Consider the following 21,437-nt stretch of genomic DNA (forward strand, 5'->3'; position numbering starts at 1 on the left):
TATTGATACCAGTCACTGCATACCTGTTCACTGCACCTGTGTGACTGCACATTGTATTATTCAAGTCAGTGCATACCTTTCACTTCATCCCCCCCAATATGGGCAAAACAGGCAGAGGCAGGCCACCTGACAGGTCTGTTCGAGGTCGTGCTGTTGTGATTTCGTGCGGCCCTGGATCAAAGTACGTGTTCAGAAGGGGCTTGCATATCACAATGAAGCAATGACCGCCGGCTATATGAGTGTCTCGGGGGGTGGGGGGGGAGCACACCCAAGATAATAAGGTCGTTGCTTCATTGTGGACAGACCAAATTCGATCAGCTGGACAGTCACTGTTCTGTCATTGAGCTACCTCAGCCCGGCGACCATATAGTCTGGAAAGCCGCCATCACCTGCACTCTCATCATGGTGCACACCAGTCCAGCACGGCCGTCACTACACAAACAGCTGTTTGCGGTGCGTTACACAGTGAGTTTGGTCTGTCAGTGTGAAGCAGTATACTAATTACACTCCCTGATTGATGTATACACATGCAAGATGTTTTAAAGCACTTTAGGCCTCCAATTTCAGTTTTTTATTTGTATCAATGAAAAACAAATCAGTTTTATAAACTAGCTGTCAAAAACTGTGAAATTGTATCTCTAGCTATTTTTATGCAAACTATGTGAAGCAGATTCTGGTCTTCCTATTGCATTTCTATTAACAGGGATATTACAGCAACATAATTTGAAACATAGAGACCCTTCAGTGTTTGGAAACTATGTACTGAAAGTTTATGTAAGTGTTATGCAGTAGCTTCTATGTAACACATCAGTGAGTGAAAGTGAAACACTTGATCTGCATAGTCATTTTGGGCCACTGTCTGAAGTTCTTATTGAGAACCCGAGGCGGTTCCTTGGGGGGCAGAAGGGACACAGAGGCATGTTCTCTGCCTCATGACATGCCTCTGTGCCCCCCCCCCCCCCCCCGCCGCTCTCTGCCCTCTCACAGCCGCGCTATAGCCCCCCTGGATTAGTGACAATATTTGTTTCTATCTCGGATGGTAAATAGAGGAGAGGAATTCCCTGCTCATAACGCCCACTGAGGGCGTTCCTGCAGGCTTTCCTGGCCGCACCCCCTGCCACTCCCCTGCCTCCCTGCACGCTGCTGTGAGAGAGAGATCGAAAGTGGAGCAGAGCGGCACTCAGGTGTGGTGGAGAGCAGCGTTTTTGGCAGCTACCTGATCCGCCCAGCCCCCCAGATCAGGTATCAATTTTTTTTTACTTTATGACCCCACCTCGGGCTCTCTTTAAAGCAGAGGATCACCATAATAGCCAGACAACTTTATTTTATTTCTTTCTTTTTCAAGCAAGTACACTAATAGCAGCTTTTATAATGTTTCAGCATAGGGTCATTTTGAAATGTGTAATGTTGGTCATTTATTTTATTCATAAAATGATTGATACAAATGCATTTTATTTTATATGCCAATTTTCATGCAGACAACCCTGACTGAAGTTTTTATTCTATTTTCATGATCTTTAATTTGTTGGATGATTTTATTATAATCACACAGTATTAATATTAAATGTGTTTATGTGCAATACACTGCCTCAGTGTAAGCCCTTCTTGACATGCTAGTGAACAATCCTTTACTATTTTCTTTGAAATGCAATGGCTTCCAGATGTGAGTTATTAAAGCAGTGTTTTGTCAGAGTAAGACTCTGCTCTTGTTCTTCCAATAGCTATAAATTCTAAATCTAGAAAAACCATTACCAACCTGCATGTTGTCAATTAAATGTGGGGAAATAACACTTCTTTCTTCCATACAAATTGCAACTAATCTGTGTCTGTCTTGTTTCTTCTACAGTCCCTGAATGGTTTTGCTCTTGTTGTCAGTACGGAAGGAATGATATTCTACGCTTCATCCACGATATTAGACTACCTAGGCTTCCATCAGGTTTGTGCAACTGAATTGCTGTTTGCAAAGTAAGGTTATCATCTATTGCTACTCTGTTTGTATATTGACCAGTGATCATAACCGTGATGACTCCTAGGGGAAATAACTGCTATCATGGTTTTTTTATTTGTTTATTTTTCTGAAAGATTGCCTTTGATGTCCTATGCAGTCATCAGTGAAAGTCCTAATGCCTTTTCTGAGGGTCAGTCTTTCCTGGGCCACGTTAATATATGATATTGAGACTGTGCCTTAAGCATCTTTTATCATGCTAGTATAATCACTCGATATGCAATGAAATTTAAAGTGAACCTGTGTTCAACTGCTTATGAAGTGAGACTCAACAGTGAATAAATTGTCTCTGCTACTACACATTGGTATGGAATAGATGAGAACTTACACAACATTAAACTTTCATAAAAACTTACACAACATTAAACTTTCATAATAATGCCAGACAAACTTTGACACTTTATTTTATTGTTCAGTAGGAAATAGAGTGCAGTGATTAACTTAGGGATGTCATTAGGCCAGATTTTGCTATCATTGTCCTTACTGATCAAAGACTGAATAATAGCAGCTGACTACAGAGCTAGCTTGAAACAAACAACACTTTTCAGTTATAGATAGGAGTTACCTACCCCCCCCCCCCCCATGCATTCCTCTGGGGAGTGACTATTTGCTTATCAAATGAATGGTTTACAGCACTGTTTCCAAAACATAAGCAAAACAGATCTCCCAATATGTCATTCCATGTCATTGTTTATCATTGAATAATTTTTTTGAAACATCTTGTAAAAGAAGATACAAGAACATTCTGTTCCAGAAAACAACAAATACAATGATACAAGTACATATTACAGCTCTATTGTAATTTATCCAGTAATAACCTCCAGCAGCATATTAGCCACATATACTGGAGGAGTTCTGCTAATCTTGTATTACTGAACATGACATATAACTAAAGGTAGGACATTATAACTAAAACTGTTACACCAGTAAGTAATGGTCCAAACCATGTATCCAAGTTATAAGTGAACTCAGAACATATCCATTAACTAAGTGACCCAACTTTATCACCTACAACTCATTTAATCAGCATAATACTTTGGTAAGACAAAACTATGTCATGACTTGCCACCTATCTTATCAAAAGGAATAATCCCCTCATGTCAACCATGGGAGGGGAAATGAGTAAGGGCGGGGAAGGGGTTTGGAATCGGAAAGAGTTCCTTAGGTGCAGTGTAAACTATCAATATAACCTTTTCATCTTATTACCTGATACTTTTACTATCTGTAACTGGCAAAATATTGTTTATATTAGTAGGAGATAGACTGTGGTAGTATTGGGTATACACCGGTCTTCATAATTTTTTGTATCTAGGCATTGTAGAGTCCATAATGGCTTTTATCTGATCATAAAACATAGCATGTCCAAAATATTTCTTCACCTGCTCAAAACTAAGAGCTGGGGACTTCCATGATTTAGGCCTCGTTCACACTGCACGCGTTTCCAGTCGCGTTTTGGAAACACGTGCAGGTGGCTGACACGCACGACATCAGACATTGCATAGAGTGCAATGTCTGATGTTCACACTGCATGCGTTCCGGACCTGTGCGGTCCGGGAACGCATGCTGCACGCATTTTTTGTAAAAACGCGTGGCTGTCCCATTCACTTTCAGTGAATGGGATCAGCCACGCAACGCACAGAGACGCACATGACGTGCGTTCCTGTGCGTTGTGTTCTGAACGGAACGCGCCTGCGTTCTGTGATGTGAACGGGGCCTTAGCTATCACTAGATTGATGGTTGAAAAACTGTGTGTAATAAGTTTAAATTGAATGAGCAAAATCTGTGCCAGTTTAAGCCCAAGTAAAGTCATTTCCGGAGTCTTAGGGACCTGATTACCCACTGCTGAATATATAATTTGTTATGACCTATGCCAAAGTTTGTGTACATTTAGACAGTAACACCATGTATGTAGGAATACACCTTTCTGCCCACAACCCCTAATGCTGGGTACACACTATACAATTTTCTGTTAGATTTTCTGTTAGATTTACCTGCCAGATAGATAATTTCCAACATGTCTAACCATCTATCTGCCTAGCAATTAGGCACTGTTCTACTCAGCAGGAGATAACCAGAAGACAATGCACCAGAGATAATGACCAGTCTCTACAGAAAATAACAGAAAATCTAACAGAAAAATCTAATGCTCGGTACATTCCCGCACTCGATGCCCCGCTTGATACCAGGCCACTCGATTATTTCCAAGCATTTCCGAGCGCATTTCGATGATTGTTAGGTCGATTCTCATGCCAAATCGACCTAACAATCCATCCAAATGGGAATTGGACATGTCGGAAATAATCGAGCGGTCGGGAATCGACGGGAATCGAGTGCGGGAATGCACCGTGTGTATCCAGCATAACAGAAAAATGTAACAGAAAATTGTATGGTGTGTACTAGGCATAAACATCTGTCTGAAGCATCGTTTCTGAATTTGGCTACTCTGTCCAGCGCAGTAGCACTGACCCCAATGGGACTCTTTTTTCCGCTGAAGCCTGATTGGGACTGTGCTACTGTGGATGCAAGAGCCTATAACAAGCGCTTATCAACAGTTTTGCAGTGGGGACAGCTCTGCAACAGCCCAGTGGAGGAGGGCAAGTGAAGCCTCTGGTGGATCCAAAGGCTTCCCTCGCCCAAAGTGAGTACCCATTTGGGACACTTTTTTCCTTAGTTTAATTAAATTAAGTAAATGAATGAATTGGGCTTACCGTTAGTATCAAAATGATATAACATATTTAAGCATCCCTTGAACACAGTAAACGAACTTGCTGTCTTATTTCACATTTCCCTCCCTTTTTGTAATATTTAAAACATTTGGTTGGATTTAACAATCACAACCCTCTGTGTGCGGCTAGGAATGGCTTGAGAGGAACCAAGTTCATTGCCTGCAGACCTGGGAACATGAGGGGAGTATGAGCTGTCTAATCAACATGGTAATTGTCACGGACGGTTGCGGGGACGCAGGCGCGTCCTGGCACCGCCCGTGAAGTAAAGAACGATCGCACTCCATTCCTGCATCGATTGCGCTTCAGATCAATAGAACCAAGATTTGATAAGAAGTATCCCTCAGCTAAGACAGATTCCCCAGCTGTTCCTAAGCTACAGTGACAGCCTGGGGGGAAGGTGTTAATTAGCTGGGACATATTCCCTGTGGAAGGCACAATTTCCCTTTTGGCTCTGGGAACCAGGTGACACCTAGATGTTAATTAGCCAGCAGAGAACTCACTCTGCCATTTGGGGAAGACAGGATGAGCTCCCAGCAGGGGGCTATTCAAAAAATCTGCTCTGCTCAGACCGGCCGGAGCCATATTAGAAAGCATGGAGTTTAGTATTTTGAGCATGTTTAAGCAATACCGTTCAGGTGAGAAATGTGAAAGTTATATCATTCTGCTGGTCCGGATCTTGTGAGTGTTTTGATATTAAATTTGGGCCACTGTCCTAAACAGAACTCTGGGAATTCCACCGTTTTTTAACCAGGCATGAAAACATGCCCAAGTTTGATATCATATTAATCGGTAGGTTCTGGGGATCGAGAATATGTACTTATTATTTGTGGGCCGGCCGCGCAGGTCTGCCTAGGGAACATGTCAGGATTATGAGGTTGCTAAAGCCCCTGCCCACATGTGATTACCATAGTCCGGCCTGGAGGGCCGACTCTGGGAGCCCGCCTCTGAGCTCAGCTCCATAAAAAGTGAATGAGCTGCCTGGGAAGAGGTCCTCCACACTGAACCATCTTGCACTCATCAGATGCCAGCTTGAGGATATGCTGGTATCCACCTGGTCTGAACTCTGAACTCTGGACTTTGAAACCAAGGACTTTATGATTCTTCCCACAATAAGGACATCTTTCCAGGAACTAAGTATTTTTCTCCCTTCTTTTATTTTTCATACTGGCTATTACTGTTTCAATAAGTGTTGATTTTAATAATTGTCTGTATATATTAATTATTTATATTGCGTGAATAAACGACTTTCTCCAAGTCATTCACTTTCCGCTACCCTGCTTATCAGCACACACAGAAATGATCCCGGGTCTCTGAAGATACGCTACTGTTTGTTTGTTGTTGGCTAGACAGAATATCGTGTGTTTAACCGTTTTATTCGCAGGATTAGTCAGTCAGTTAGTGGGCCCCACGGTCCCATAGTAACCGCGGTGGTGGCAGTTTACTCTGAACCAGTAGGTGACGTTGTAATTACCCGTGTCTCACAGGCTCCCTTCTGAGTTGTCTGCGGCTAATTCTTAACGGTTCCTGCGCATTGACTGCGACCAGAGTTCGCACGATCTGTGCGCTGGCACCGTTTAGAAGGCTAAGTGCGGTCAGCCACTAGGGCTCCTGTGACAGTGTTAGGCAGCGGTTGGGATCTGTGTTGTGCTGAAAGTATCTGCGATAGCGCTAGCGCTATCGAGAAACGAACTAATTCGTTGGTGTAGCTGGAAGGCAATATATTTTTTATATATACAGAGAGACTGTGTAGCCAGTACCCCTTCCCCAAAGTTTTATTTTATTTGGCATGGAAATGTCAGGGAACTACCAGAACATGTGCCTAGCAGACCTGGAAAATCTTTGCGAAGAGAGGGGCATTGGCATCCTCCGCAAGACAAAACGGGACCTGATAGCAGACTTGTCCAGATGGGATGCCCAGCAACTGCGGGAGCCGGGAGTGTCCGCTGAGGTGGATACCAGCCCATCTGACAATCAAGGGGAACCAGAGGCTGAAGATCTTAGGCGTACAGAGGTTGAGCATCCTGCGGGCCCTGTTGCAACAGTTACGCCAGAGACTGTCAGTATGGACCCCAATCCCAGAGTTTCTGACATTACTCGCCCGGAACTGGCCAGTACTGGACTGTCCATGGGTGCTGACCCGGTAATGCAGCAGGCATTACAAAAGCTGATGGAGACTGACCTGGAAAAGTACATGCAGTACATGGAAGCACGAGAGGAACGGGAGCGCCAATCTGCAGAACGCAAAGCTGCTGCTGCTGAACGCCACGCGGAGAGGGATGCCGCAGAGGCGCGGGAGAGACGACAGCATGAGCTCAACATGGCAAAGGTGCAACAGGCCAGCCGGAGTTCACCGCCCAGCCTCCCTGCTGAAGGAGCTGCAGCACCCGTAAGTGCAAAATTTAAATTTGCTAATATTGAAAAAGACACTGACATTGACTTGTTTTTGCGGTCTTTTGAAAAAGCATGCCGTCAGTATCGTCTGTCCCAAGACCAGTGGGCCAGACATCTGACACCGTTGCTGCGCTACAAAGCGCTTGATGCTTTCGCAGAATTGCCTGCGGAAAAGAATAATGATTATGCTGCTATAAAAGACGCTATCATTACTAAGTACCAGCTGACGCCAGAAGCCTATCGGAAAAAGTTTAGGGCCTGGCAGAAAAAGCCTTCTGATTCGTACCGAGATGTGGCCAGCAGCTTGCTCACCACACTCCGGCAGTGGACTCTAGGCCTCACCAAAGGGTCTTATGATGTCCTGGAGGACTTGATAGTCCTGGAACAATTTCTGAACATTTGCCCTGCTGATGTACGACAGTTTGTGTTAGAACGCAGGCCGGCTTCAGCCACTGTCGCTGCAGACCTTGCTGAGACTTTTGCAACTACCCGGGTGGCTGATACCCGCAGAACTGTCCCATCCAGCTGGAGAGGAGGTCAGCCCAATACCTCGGCAGACCCTCCTGCCCCTGTGAGCCGTCCGCCACAGAGGCCACCCAGCGCAGCTGCTGCACCCAGGCCTGCAGCGCCTGGAGAGGTCACCTGTCACTACTGCCGCCAGCCCGGACACATGAAATTCGACTGTCCAGAGCGGAGACAGACACCACCAGCACCTGGATCATCTGCATCACCTGCACCTCACCCACAGCAGAGGCAGCCCGCCAGCGAACCACAGCCTGGATCATCCGATTTTGTCATGTTTGCCCGCGGAAAGGAAATCCGCGACCGAACCGACCAGCAGCAACTTGTTAGAGTGAACGGCAAAGTTGTCACCGGATTTCGAGACACCGGAGCTGACATCACGTTAGTTCACTCACATCTTGTGCCAAAGGAGAGCATCAGCTCCAGCCGATCCCTTGCCCTTACTGGAGTAGAGGGCACCCTTTTCCACATAGCCCACGCAAGAGTGAAGCTGGATTGGGGAGTGGGAGGGGTCCACGAAAGGGTTGTTGGGGTTATGAAGGATCTCCCAGTCCCTGTGTTGCTTGGGACTGATTTGGGCAAGCTTGTGTCCTGCTATGAACCTGCCACGACCGCCTTGTCGCTCACGGAAGGAGACGGACTCTCCACCCACCACCAGGTACTTTATACACTTGGGGGAGCACCAGGGGGAGGTGGGTTGAATGTGCCCAGTTCAAGGGTACCAGGTTCAATAGTGCCTGCTTCAAAGGCACCTGAGTTTGATGTACAGACTGTCTGTTGTGATGATGCTGTAACTGTACCTGAGTTTACTGTACAACCTATCTGTAATGAAAAAATGTCTATACCTGTCAATATCATTACTGCATGCAATGATGATTTGAGTACTGTCCGTCTGTGCCATTCTGACAGTGTACCGGTGCTAGCAGTACCGCGCAGCTGCACTGCTCAGAACCTGGGCTCAGAACAGGTGGAGGGGGTTCCGGCCTCCTCCCCCTCCTCTGACCGCAGGGATGAGACCTTTCAGCCGCTGGCCTCGTGTGACATGAGCCAGTTGGCTGAAACTGACAGCGCCGTATTCTCAGCTGCACTACAAAGTGACCCAAGCCTGGAGGTGCTCAGGCAGCAAGCCGCTGAGCCCCTCGCAGACGGGGCCGCTTTCAAGGTGTACTGGGAAGGTGGGAGACTGTACAGTGAGTCTGTACAGCCCCCTACAGGTAGATCCCACACGAATACCAAGTGGCTTGTGGTCCCGAGTGCGTTCAGGGGACATGTGCTGAAATCCGCACATGGTAATCCTCTGACAGGGCACTCGGGTGTCCGCAAGACACTCGCCGGTATTCGGAACCAGTTTTATTGGCCCCGGATGAACAGGGATGTAGCAAACTACTGCAGGGCATGTGCCGTCTGTCAGGAGCTGGGAAGGTCCAGGGATTCCCGCGGGGTTCCCTTAGGTCCACAGCCACTCAGCAGGGGAACCCTGCGTGGGCTGGCTGTTGACCTAACCAACCCACTGCCCGTTGTCAGCAGTCCCGGCAGGCACCACGTCCGACTGCAGTGGCGCAAACGCCCTGTCCAGAACGGTCCATGTTGGGTCAACCCTGAGGGTAGCAGACCGCGACCGGTCCAGGGGAACCGAGCCACAGGCTCCAATAGGTTTTCCCGCCGTACCGGCAACTCGAGGCCCGTCAGCCAGGTTAGCGGCGCCGCCACACATCTTGCGGATGAGTGGCTGAGCCGCGGACAAGGGGGAGGGCTGTCACGGACGGTTGCGGGGACGCAGGCACGTCCTGGCACCGCCCGTGAAGTAAAGAACGATCGCACTCGATTCCTGCATCGATTGCGCTTCAGATCAATAGAACCAAGATTTGATAAGAAGTATCCCTCAGCTAAGACAGATTCCCCAGCTGTTCCTAAGCTACAGTGACAGCCTGGGGGGAAGGTGTTAATTAGCTGGGACATATTCCCTGTGGAAGGCACAATTTCCCTTTTGGCTCTGGGAACCAGGTGACACCTAGATGTTAATTAGCCAGCAGAGAACTCACTCTGCCATTTGGGGAAGACAGGATGAGCTCCCAGCAGGGGGCTATTCAAAAAATCTGCTCTGCTCAGACCGGCCGGAGCCATATTAGAAAGCATGGAGTTTAGTATTTTGAGCATGTTTAAGCAATACCGTTCAGGTGAGAAATGTGAAAGTTATATCATTCTGCTGGTCCGGATCTTGTGAGTGTTTTGATATTAAATTTGGGCCACTGTCCTAAACAGAACTCTGGGAATTCCACCGTTTTTTAACCAGGCATGAAAACATGCCCAAGTTTGATATCATATTAATCGGTAGGTTCTGGGGATCGAGAATATGTACTTATTATTTGTGGGCCGGCCGCGCAGGTCTGCCTAGGGAACATGTCAGGATTATGAGGTTGCTAAAGCCCCTGCCCACATGTGATTACCATAGTCCGGCCTGGAGGGCCGACTCTGGGAGCCCGCCTCTGAGCTCAGCTCCATAAAAAGTGAATGAGCTGCCTGGGAAGAGGTCCTCCACACTGAACCATCTTGCACTCATCAGATGCCAGCTTGAGGATATGCTGGTATCCACCTGGTCTGAACTCTGAACTCTGGACTTTGAAACCAAGGACTTTATGATTCTTCCCACAATAAGGACATCTTTCCAGGAACTAAGTATTTTTCTCCCTTCTTTTATTTTTCATACTGGCTATTACTGTTTCAATAAGTGTTGATTTTAATAATTGTCTGTATATATTAATTATTTATATTGCGTGAATAAACGACTTTCTCCAAGTCATTCACTTTCCGCTACCCTGCTTATCAGCACACACAGAAATGATCCCGGGTCTCTGAAGATACGCTACTGTTTGTTTGTTGTTGGCTAGACAGAATATCGTGTGTTTAACCGTTTTATTCGCAGGATTAGTCAGTCAGTTAGTGGGCCCCACGGTCCCATAGTAACCGCGGTGGTGGCAGTTTACTCTGAACCAGTAGGTGACGTTGTAATTACCCGTGTCTCACAGGCTCCCTTCTGAGTTGTCTGCGGCTAATTCTTAACGGTTCCTGCGCATTGACTGCGACCAGAGTTTGCACGATCTGTGCGCTGGCACCGTTTAGAAGGCTAAGTGCGGTCAGCCACTAGGGCTCCTGTGACAGTAATAAAAAAAAGCTCCAGAAGAATTCTTGGAAGAACATTTTATCAGTTTGAGCAGGTGATAGATATGTGAGCCTCTGATTTGTTATGATCACTTCCTGCTTCAGTCCACAGCACATCAGAGCTCTACAAACCTATCAACTGATAAAACGTAGTCAGTAGATGTTTTCTTTGGTGATTTCATTCCCACTTTAAAGCTCAGACCTGACCTGTAATGGCATTTCATAAATGATGTCCGGATTTAAAAAGACTAGCAATGCAGTCATAGAGTAAGGAAGAACATTAACCACTTAACGACCGCCTAATGCCCATAGGCATCGGCGGGTTGTTAGTGGTATAGCATGGAAACGGCCTTTCCATGCCAGTTCACGGAGGGTGTCTCCGTGAACAGCCGGAGAGCCACCGATCGCGGCTCGCAGGCAAAATGTAAACACACGGGGAAGAAATCCCCGCTGTTTACATCACACGGCGCTGCTGCGCAGCAGCGCCGTGACGTAGATCGGCGATCCCCGGCCTCTGATTCATGGAGGGTGTCTCCGTGAACAGTCGGAGAGCCGCCGATCGCGGCTCGCCGGCAAAATGTAAACACGCGGGGAAGAAATCCCCGCTGTTTACATCACACAGCGCTGCGCAGCAGCAGCGCCGTGACGTAGATCGGCGATCCCCGGCCTCTGATTGGCCGGGGATTGCCGGCATCTGATAGGCAGAAGCCTATCCTATCAGGCGCAGGACGGATATTGGTCCTGCGCCGCTCAGAGGGTAAAGGAGAGGGAGGGAAAGCCGGGGAGGGCGGAAAGCGCTCCGGAGGGGGGCTTTGAAGAGCCCCCCCCCCGGAAAGTGCGGGTAGCCGGCGACGATCAGACCCCCCCAGCAGGACATCCCCCTAGTGGGGAAAAAGGGGGGGAAGTCTGATCGCCCTGGCTATTTCCTGATCGGTGCTGCGGGCTGGAGAGTCCACGCAGCACCGATCAGAAGAAAATCCCCTAGTCCTTAAGTGGTTAAAGTGTACCTATTATGAGGGAAAAAAATCAAAAGTTAGATACTTACCTCTGTAGAGGGAAGCCTCTGGATGGTCCAGAGACATTCCTCATCCTTCTCATCCCGCGGATCCAGCACTAGCACCCTCCAATCATATGTGGCAATGGCTTTTTTTCTCTGTGTCAGCGGCTGTATGCTACTGTGCAAGCATGGGCTGTCATTGCACCTGCACAATGTGGCTGCACTCGTACATGGATGGAAGTACATCTGTGAAGAAGAAGTGGGCCCCAGCAAGCAGCGGTGGGCTACAGGAGGATAGGAAAAGCCTCTGGATCATCCAGACACTTCCCTCTACTTAGGTAAGTATCTAGTTTTTGCCCTTTTTGTCACGGGTTTACTTTAAGCACTTGACATTGTACAGCTTGTTTGCTTACTTTCTCAGTTGGAATATGTGGGAATCATTTTTAGGTTTGGAAGCTTTAAAGAGACTCTGTAACAATTTTTTTAGCCTTAGTTCTTCTATCCTATAAGTTCCTATGCCTGTTCTAATCTGCTCTGGCTTACTGCAGTCTTTCCTAACTGCACTGTCTCTGTAATAAATCAATGTATCTTTCCTCTGTCCTGTTTGTGGGGCTAAAGCTTGATTGTGTGGAATGTGCAGGGCTGCTTGTGATTGGTAGAAGTGATACACACCCTCTGCAGGCCCCCTGCATACTCTGAATGACTCATACACTATGCTTAGCTGAGCCTATTAGAAGCTGGTTAGTTTGTTTGTAAACACTGCCTAAAACTGTTAATTACAAGCCAGGATTGCAGCAGAGAGTGGCAGAAACAGCACAGAGGGGCACAGGAGAAAATAATGAATAGAATGGTATGCTTTTTATTGTAAGAATATTAGAGTACAGATTCTCTTTAAGCCACTGAGCTGGGTTCTCACCATACCTACCCAGCCAAGCTGATTGAGCTCTTCTCTGGCAGCCTCTCCAAAGAGCAGAATCCTGCTAAGCAGGAAAGAGTGCAATTCAGGCCCAGCCTGGCAATCCCCTACAATGTACATTTTTTTGTCTCCAACCCTGGCCCTGTACCATTATGCTACCTGCAATGGCTGTCCTGTGTAATTAAGGAATAAATAGCCAAGAATCATGCAACCTAAATCCCAAATTCCTTTTTAAAGTACTTGTTGTGAATGTCAAATAATGAACCATCGATTTAGGGAAATTAAACTTTCAGCATGTGTTGAATGAAATTGATGTGATAGAAATAAAAAAAGTACACAGAAAAATTGGACTTGTGAAATAAAACTAGTTCTGCATTGGAGAAAGTGGTTGTTTCATGAATCATTGCAAAAATATGCTTCTGCAGAATTTTTGGAATGGGTCCAGTATTAAGAAAGAGAAGCTACATTTAGGGCTTGATTCACAAAAGAGTGCTAACTGTTAGCACGGCCGTTTTCGCGTGAATTTTCGCATCGCGCGCGATCGCGAATGTTCGCGCCAAATGATAACGTTTTCGCGCGCAAACGCGAATTTTAGCGCGAAAACGATATCGATTTCGCGGTAAAATGTGCATTTGCGCGTGAAAACGTTATCGTTTCGCACGAAAATTCGCGATCGCACACAATGCGAAAATTCGCGCGAAAAACGGCCGTGCTAACAGTTAGCACTCTTTTGTGAATCAAGCCCTTTATGTTTTTTTGTGGTAAGAATTTCTGCATATTTTCACATCAAAAACTAGGCACTATGGTCACAATTATAAACTGTATTGATAACATTTATTGATGTTTTGGGCATCTTTCCTGTGTTTGAGACTGTGCATTTAGTAAACAGTATTTTAGATTTTAGAACTTTTAGAACTTGTGTTCAGTTGTATATGGAGGGAGACCTAAAATTGAGTGGTAAATTGCACCTGCCCCTTTGTCCCTCACTAAGCTGCGTCCATTGGCCATCTGATCTAGAAACAGGCAAGGAAGGCAGGAGGTGGGCACAATCTATGATGCAAATTAATTATGTTATCAGATTTTAAGTTATCCACTGACTCTGCAATGCTTAGCCCAGGCCTCTTCAGAGGGTAGACTTTATAGTCACTATTCTTCCTAGGCAGTTCCCAGTAGCATGAGACAAGCTGTGTCAGACTTTGGATTGTCTTTTGTAACATAAAATCTGTCAGCACACTCATGTACTGTAATAGCATGTGGCAGGTTAAGTTTTGCAAAATGCAAAAGAAATATTATTAAATATGGTTATCACTGACTACAAAGACACTAAAGTCACCCATCAGATATCACCCCAGCTAAGCCGTTCCAGTTCTTTGCTATATTTAATATACATCTGTTGGCACTTATTAGGCATACATGTTATTTTTATGAATAGTGCCAAAGGCTTGTGCACTTTTTCCCTTCTGCTCTTTCATGTGTTCCAACAGTTTGCTTTGATAATATTTCAGCACAAACTTCCTTCCACTGTGCCCTGCCTTTACTACACACATTTTTCCTCTTGCTCATTCACACAAACATACAATTGCTGCATTATCATGCAAGCGAACATGCATTGTTCTTTTCAGTTCAAAAGGGATCTTTATTCAGGAATTACATGATCATTCACTCATTTCCAGTGGTTTGTTTATACAAAAGGAACTTTTCACCACATGCATGAAGCAGTTATTACAAAGTACTAGGAGTACTGCTCTTTAACTAGGCTATAATCCTCAATGTGTTGAGTGCAGAGCCATCAGACAGTATCAATATGTAGCAAGCTCCTTAATGGATGGCATTTCCTCAACAGCTAGCTTACTTCCATGTCAATACGACTGAGTACTTATTATTAGGTGCCCCTCCCAGGTCAAGACTCTATTAATTTGGGTATGGAGCATAATTCTACTACTAAGGCCAGCGCTCGGCTGTACAAAACCAAGCAAAAGCACTTAAATCAAACAGCTAAGAACAAAGATGATAGAAGGTTAGTATCCATGAGGGTTAGCCGCTAATATAGAAAGGTTACTAGGGAATACGGGGATACGATAGTGGCAGATTAGATTTAATAATAAGGGTGTCAAGGATAGGGTTAGATTAGGTGTCAGGAAAGTATGTACATTAGGGGGTGAAGTTATAGTTTGGCATCTACATTGGGGTATTAATTTATCATTTATAGATTATACATACAGGGTGTATAGAATGTACTATCAGTTCATTTTATAGCTAGAACTAATTGATCTGTTTACTATAATTACTTATGATGTCGTTTATATCATATTATAATCATGATTTATGCTTATGCTGCTCACTCTTATGAAATGTCAGTATTCCTGATTATATTACACAACTCATTTAGTCACCAATCTATTCTTGGAGATACCCTTTGTGTGCACTACACCCATTTTAAACGCTTTTAAACTGACTCCTCACTTTTGTACACCTTCTGACATGACTATCTATCTCCCTTTCCTATAGCACAAGAGGTTCCACTCCCATTTCTTCCAGCCTTACTCCAGCTATTTGTAATTAGACTCATCTACGATACAATTTGCTGAATGATCAATTACGAATGATTCTTTGTATGAAAGATCGTAAATGATCGTTTGGGACCACTAATGGATAAAAATCTCCTAACCAATCCAATCAGATTAATGAAAACGATCTGAATTTTGGTTTGATCCTGTCAATCTGATCATCGTTCGTATGAAGAATGGTTCGTAATCGATCGTTCAGCAAATTGTATCGTTAGTGGCCACTTTTTGTTTACCCTCACTCACCTTAGTTGTACCAGCTTTTTCTGTTGCCGTGGCCCACAGTCCATTTCTTGACACACTCTAATATTCCCTGGTCCATTCCCTGATATAATTTTATATATTCCCCACACTCTCACATCTGGGAGCCCCCATTCTTTTACCTAACCATACCCTAAACGTTTTATTCTAACACACACACACACACACACACACACACACACACACACACACACACACACACACACACACACACACACACACACACACACACACACACACACACACACACACACACACACATACACACACACACAACATTTTACACATATGTATATTTTTGAAGTAGTCCAGATCAATTGTCTTATACCTTTATTATTATTTTATTATTTTTATCCTGAGGCCAGTATGTGTTCATATCTTTCTCAGCAGTCTTGTTTATAAAAGAATGTTATAAAAAATAAGCCATTTTATACATTAAATTATACAGTGAAGTTCATCTGTAAAGAGTACCTAAGTGGAAAAAAGGACAGTTAGATACATACCTCATACGGAGGCTTACTGAATCCTCCTATGGCCCACTGTTCCAGCACAGGGTCCCTCTAAACCTATTCTTCAAAAGCTTGTTGAATAGGTGTGTTGTAGCCATGCTCCATTGCGGATGAGTGCATCCAGACTGGGCATGTGCGAGTAAGGTCTGCACATGCCCAGTAGAACGAAGCCCTTGTGCACGGAGGGGAAAAGCTAGTAGTGAACAGCTTCATTCTTCTAGACATGCGCAGACCTTACTCATATATGCCCAATCCAGATGCACTTGACCACAAATGAAAGCATGGCCAGAAGATAAATAGGGACCCTGTGCTGAAATGGAGGGATCAGCGAGGATCTGGAAAACCTCTAGATCATCCTGAGGTGAACATCTAACTTTTAGCCCCCCCCCCCCCCCCCCACCGCACCTCCATTACAGGTTTGCTTTAAATTATGGTGAGTCATCTGCTTGTGGATAATGGAAACATGCAAAGTCTTGGCACAATATACCACCTGCAGGTGGAACACAGAGTTGCAGGTTTAGAAATCAGAAGATAGCCACCTGCTGGTGGGTAACAAAGTTCCAAGTAGAGTTGTTGCGAAACTCCGATTTTGAACACGCGAAAAAAGTTCGCAAACATGCAAACCTTTGAACTGCCAGAGACTTCAATAGGTAGGCGAACCTTCAAAACTACAAAACACTAATTGTGGCCACTAAGGTGATGGAAAAGATGTTTCAAGGGGTCATGGCGGACTGGGACACACGCTAAAAGTCCGGGGAAAAATCCTGATTTTACGCACAGCAGGGTTTAGGGGCAGAAATCACATTTTATTACAAACGTATGCCTGCTAATTGGCAATGGCACTCGTCCTGCCCTGAGCCCCTGCAGGTTCGTAGCGCTCGCTATTCTACTCTGATAAGACGTGTTAACTTTGATAAGGTGCGATATCCTTGATACGGTGCAATATCTTTAATAAGGTGTGATATTTGAGCTATCGCGGTTTAGTGAATCAAGCCTAGTGTGTGAAAAGAAGATACTTGCCCTGTGATTTTAACCACTTTAGTACCAGCGGTCTCTGCCCCCTTAACCTTTTGGGGACCGCCGATATGAAATCCTACGCCGCACTTGTGGCTGTTTAAGCCTGATGCGGCGTAGGACTTACGCCGCCTGCTGTTTCTGCTCCCAACGCGATCGTGTGCACCTGAGAGGGGAGATTAAGCTGTCGTATGACAGCTGACATCTCCCCTCAGTGATCAGGAACCATCGCGCTTGGTTTCTGATCACGTAATCACTATGGCGGATCTTAGTGGTCACCATTAGAGCTGCGGCGGTAGGGGGGAAAGAAGAGGATCCATTTACCTTCCTGACGTTCCGCAGGCGATCGGCGCTCCCGTCCGATCTGGCCGGCATCCCCGATCCCTCTGACGTAAGTCCCGGGTCGCGGCTTGATGACGTCATCAAGCCGTGACCTGGGATTTAGCAGCAGTACGAGCGGGGATGCCGGCGAGAGCGGAGGGGTCCACAGCGGCTCATCGCTGGAGCCTGGGAGGTGAGTAAAGGCTGCCTGTAATATGGGGGACACCTGGCCACAATAGAGAGACCATGCTCACCTAAGCCCTAGCAGGGATCTGGCTGCCTGACCACCCAAATGCGCCCCCCCCAATGGAAAATCGCCTGGTACTTAAGGGGGTTCAGCAGCTGGTCCCAAGAGGGTTAAGGACCAGGGACCGCTGGTACGAGAAATGGCGGAACACCGACTAATAACGACAAATCTCTGCACATACCCGCCACAATCGCACGTCGTGAACCTGGGCCACCCACTCTGCCTTCTCTATGACGGCAGAATTCCTGTGAGCCGGTCAGGAGTCGCTTTCATTGGCTCCTGAGCCTGCCTATTAATGTAAGCCAATGGGAGCTGCTTACGTTGATAGACAGGGTCAGGAGCCAATGAAATCGGCTTCTGACCTACTCACAGGGCTCTGCCGTTATAGAGACGGCAGAGCGAGTGAGCTGCGGTGGCGAGACAGTGGCAAGATTGTCAGGAACGACAAAACCGGCGAGAACGTGCAGCATCGGTGTATTGAAATCCAAGCCCTGGCAGCCAGATCGTCATCAAAACAGGGTGTAGATTTCAATCAGTGCGGTCCTGAAGTAGTTAAAATGCACATAAAATCGCATTGGGAACCGTAACCAATGCAATAAACTTACATTATGTGCTATTTTGGGCATGTGAATCTAAAGTGTTCTCCAAGCCTTTGTTTCTTATTTGAAGGGCTGCCAGTGCAAATTGGTACTTTATAAATTGACCTTTATATTCACAAAATGTATCTTAGGCTATTTACTGTAGGTTGCACTTTCATATCTCAGGTTTGCACAATTTTATCTATAATATTTTTTTTTCTTCAAAAATATGCTGATTAACCTTCCTGGCAGTAATCCTGAGCATAGCTCGGGTTAGGGAAAGAAGTCAGAAGTGGTAAGCATGAGCGGTAAGCTTAATAGCATGCACTTGGTGCTTACCTGGGTCCCGCGCGGCGTTCAATGGTGCTCAGCGGGACTCCAGGTCTCTCCTGCAGCTTCCGAGATCCCCATCTCCTCCGCTCTTTTTCCTGGATCCCGGCAGCCATTTAGCAATGGTGTGGTGGTAAGCTTGCTGTGTGCGGTGTGACGTCATGGGGGGGGGAGTGAGGCAGTGATAAATTTAAAGTGGTCCTGAACTCTTGCACAGGACAGAAGGGAAACAAAGAGAAATACACCCTAATGTAGAGCGTTTAGCCTGTCTAATTACCCCTCATCTGTGTTACCGATTTTTGCCTGGATTTTGACTACTCTCTGCCTGCCGCCTGCACCAACCTCTGCCTGGATTTTGACTACTCTCTGCCTGCAGCCTGTACCGACCTCTGCCTTGATTTTGACTACTCTCTGCCTGCCGCCTGCACCAACCTCTGCCTTGATTTTGACTACTCTCTGCCTGCCGCCTGCACCAAACTCTGCCTGAATTGTACTCCTCTCTGCCTGCCACCTGTACCAACCTCTGCCTAGATTTTACATAGTTACATAGTTATTTTGGTTGAAAAAAGACATACGTCCATCGAGTTCAACCAGTATAAAGTACAACACCAGCCTGCTCCCTCACATATCCCTGTTGATCCAGAGGAAGGCGAAAAAACCCTTACAAGGCATGGTCCAATTAGCCCCTAAAGGGAAAAATTCCTTCCCGACTCCAGATGGCAATCAGATAAAATCCCTGGATCAACATCATTAGGCATTACCTAGTAATTGTAGCCATGGATGTCTTTCAACGCAAGGAAAGCATCTAAGCCCCCTTTAAATGCAGGTATAGAGTTTGCCATAACGACTTCCTGTGGCAATGCATTCCACATCTTAATCACTCTTACTGTAAAGAACCCTTTCCTAAATAAATGGCTAAAACATTTTTCCTCCATTTTAGTTAACAATATTGTTTTTTGTAGAACTATAAGATCAGTGATTTAAGTTTCTAAAAGCAGTTTTACCAAAGGATTGTGTTGTGAAACATGAGGTCTTTATCCATTTCTCTTGCAGTACGCGTTATTACTTGCTTTGCCTTTAGGTAAGGTTGGGCCAACAATTTGACATTAAACTTACCAAATTGATTTACAGCAAACCTGAACTGAAAATAAACTTACGAGATAATTAATTGTATGTGTAGTGCTAACAGTTAATAGAACATTAGCATCATAGAACTGGGTTTCATGTTTTTATTTTCAGTTCAAGAGCTTTATTTTTAAGACAACAGACATGTCAGTCTGATGTAAAATCTGCTTTATTCAGTTGCAAAACAAACAGAAGTAATGACCCTTTAAACTTTATGGGCCTGATTCACAAAGCGGTGCAAACACTTTGCATGCCTGTGAAAAGCCCTTTACCACGCCTAAACTTAGTTTAGGCGTGATCTGAAGGAATTCGCGCGAACTTCCGCGCGCAAAGTTTTGCGCGCGTAGCGCGGTGCACTACGCGCACTGCGCACCGTGCTTCACACAAAGTGCCCATTAAGCCCTATGGGACTTTGCGCGCGCGCGGGAGCTTCGCGCGAGTTAGAGCACAAAGAGGTGATAACTTTGCTAGTGCAAAGGTTATCACGCCTAAAGCCTTTTAGGCGTGATAACTGAGTTATCACCGCTTTGTGAACCAGGCCCTATATCTCCATAATGTCATCATCAGTTATATCTCAGCCAGATAAAATAGTTTTGCCTCCCACCCTGGGAGTTGCTTCTCGAGCTCCTTCCGTTGGGTTGCCGAAACATGACCAACTCCTCCAGAACCACTAGGAACCTTCTACCCCCAGGAAGTCCTCCTACTGAGCTCAACCCCCCCCCCCCCTCCTGCAGCACCATAGGCCCCAGGACTGTACTATCCCCAAGCAGATAACTCCAAACCTCCAAATTCACCCAGCTCTGCCCCACTCCCGCAGCTGTTCCCGGAGTGTTTTGCTTGTCTTCTATGCTCTTTTTTTTTTTTTACGACTCTCAGTGGTGTGTGAATCTAAACATTCCCTTTATGTCTAAGCTGGTTTTGCTATATGCTGTATATGTTTGCTATATGTCTATGCTTTGTTTGCGTTACATTCTTCTACCGAGCCCAAGTGTACCACAGACAATTTCAGCGTACCTGGTGAATAAAGTTGATTCTGATTCTTAAGGCTGGTTTCACATTAGCAGCCTGCGTTTTAGTTGTGGTGCGATCGGATGATTGCACCACAACGCTAAAAACAGGCTTTGAAGATACCATCGGTAATGCAGTAATGTAACTATTGGCACCTAGCCAAACTATAAGTGAGGCTCTCTAGTGCTCGCTTCCTGTGGCGAAAAGCTGAATTGCAAGGAACGTATTGAAAAAAATACACTTTTGTGCATGCCCACCGCAACGTGCACACAAAGAGTTTAACCACTTCAGCCTACAGTGTTGTTTCACCTTATGCATCCGAGCAACTTTCACCTCCCATTCATTCGCCAATAACTTTATCACTACTTATCACACTGAAATGATCTTTATCTTGTTTCTTCCGCCACCATTTTGGCTTTCTTTGGGTGGTACATTTTGCTAAGAATTATTTTATTCTAAATCCATTTTAACAGGAAGATTAAGAAAGAACTGGAAAAAATTCAAATAATTTCTCAGTTTTTGGCCATTATAGTTTGAAATGAATACATGCTACCTTAATTAAAACCCATGTATTTTATTTGCCCATTTGTCCTGGTTATTACACCATTTAAATTATGTCCCTATTACAATGTATAGTGCCAATATTTTATTTGCAAATAAAGGTGCATTTTTTAAGTTTTGCGTCTATCACTTATTACAAGCACATAATTTAAAAAAAATAACAGTAATATACCTTACAACATACATATTAGAAAAGTTTAGTC

The 21,437-nt window shown here is 45.4% G+C and overlaps 1 protein-coding gene across 6 annotated transcripts in view; it reads left to right on the forward strand.

Moving 5' to 3' along the window:
* Positions 1 to 21,437, forward strand: part of AHRR (aryl hydrocarbon receptor repressor) — a 456,078-nt gene that overhangs the window by 313,917 nt on the left and 120,724 nt on the right. For all 6 annotated transcript variants that reach the window (XM_068236645.1, XM_068236646.1, XM_068236643.1 and 3 more), the window contains one exon: positions 1,847 to 1,936. In XM_068236645.1, coding sequence (XP_068092746.1) covers positions 1,847 to 1,936 — 90 coding nt within the window. The remainder of the gene's footprint in view (positions 1 to 1,846; positions 1,937 to 21,437) is intronic.

Source organism: Hyperolius riggenbachi, chromosome 5 (assembly GCF_040937935.1).
Source record: "Hyperolius riggenbachi isolate aHypRig1 chromosome 5, aHypRig1.pri, whole genome shotgun sequence".
Classification (NCBI taxonomy): domain Eukaryota; kingdom Metazoa; phylum Chordata; class Amphibia; order Anura; family Hyperoliidae; genus Hyperolius; species Hyperolius riggenbachi.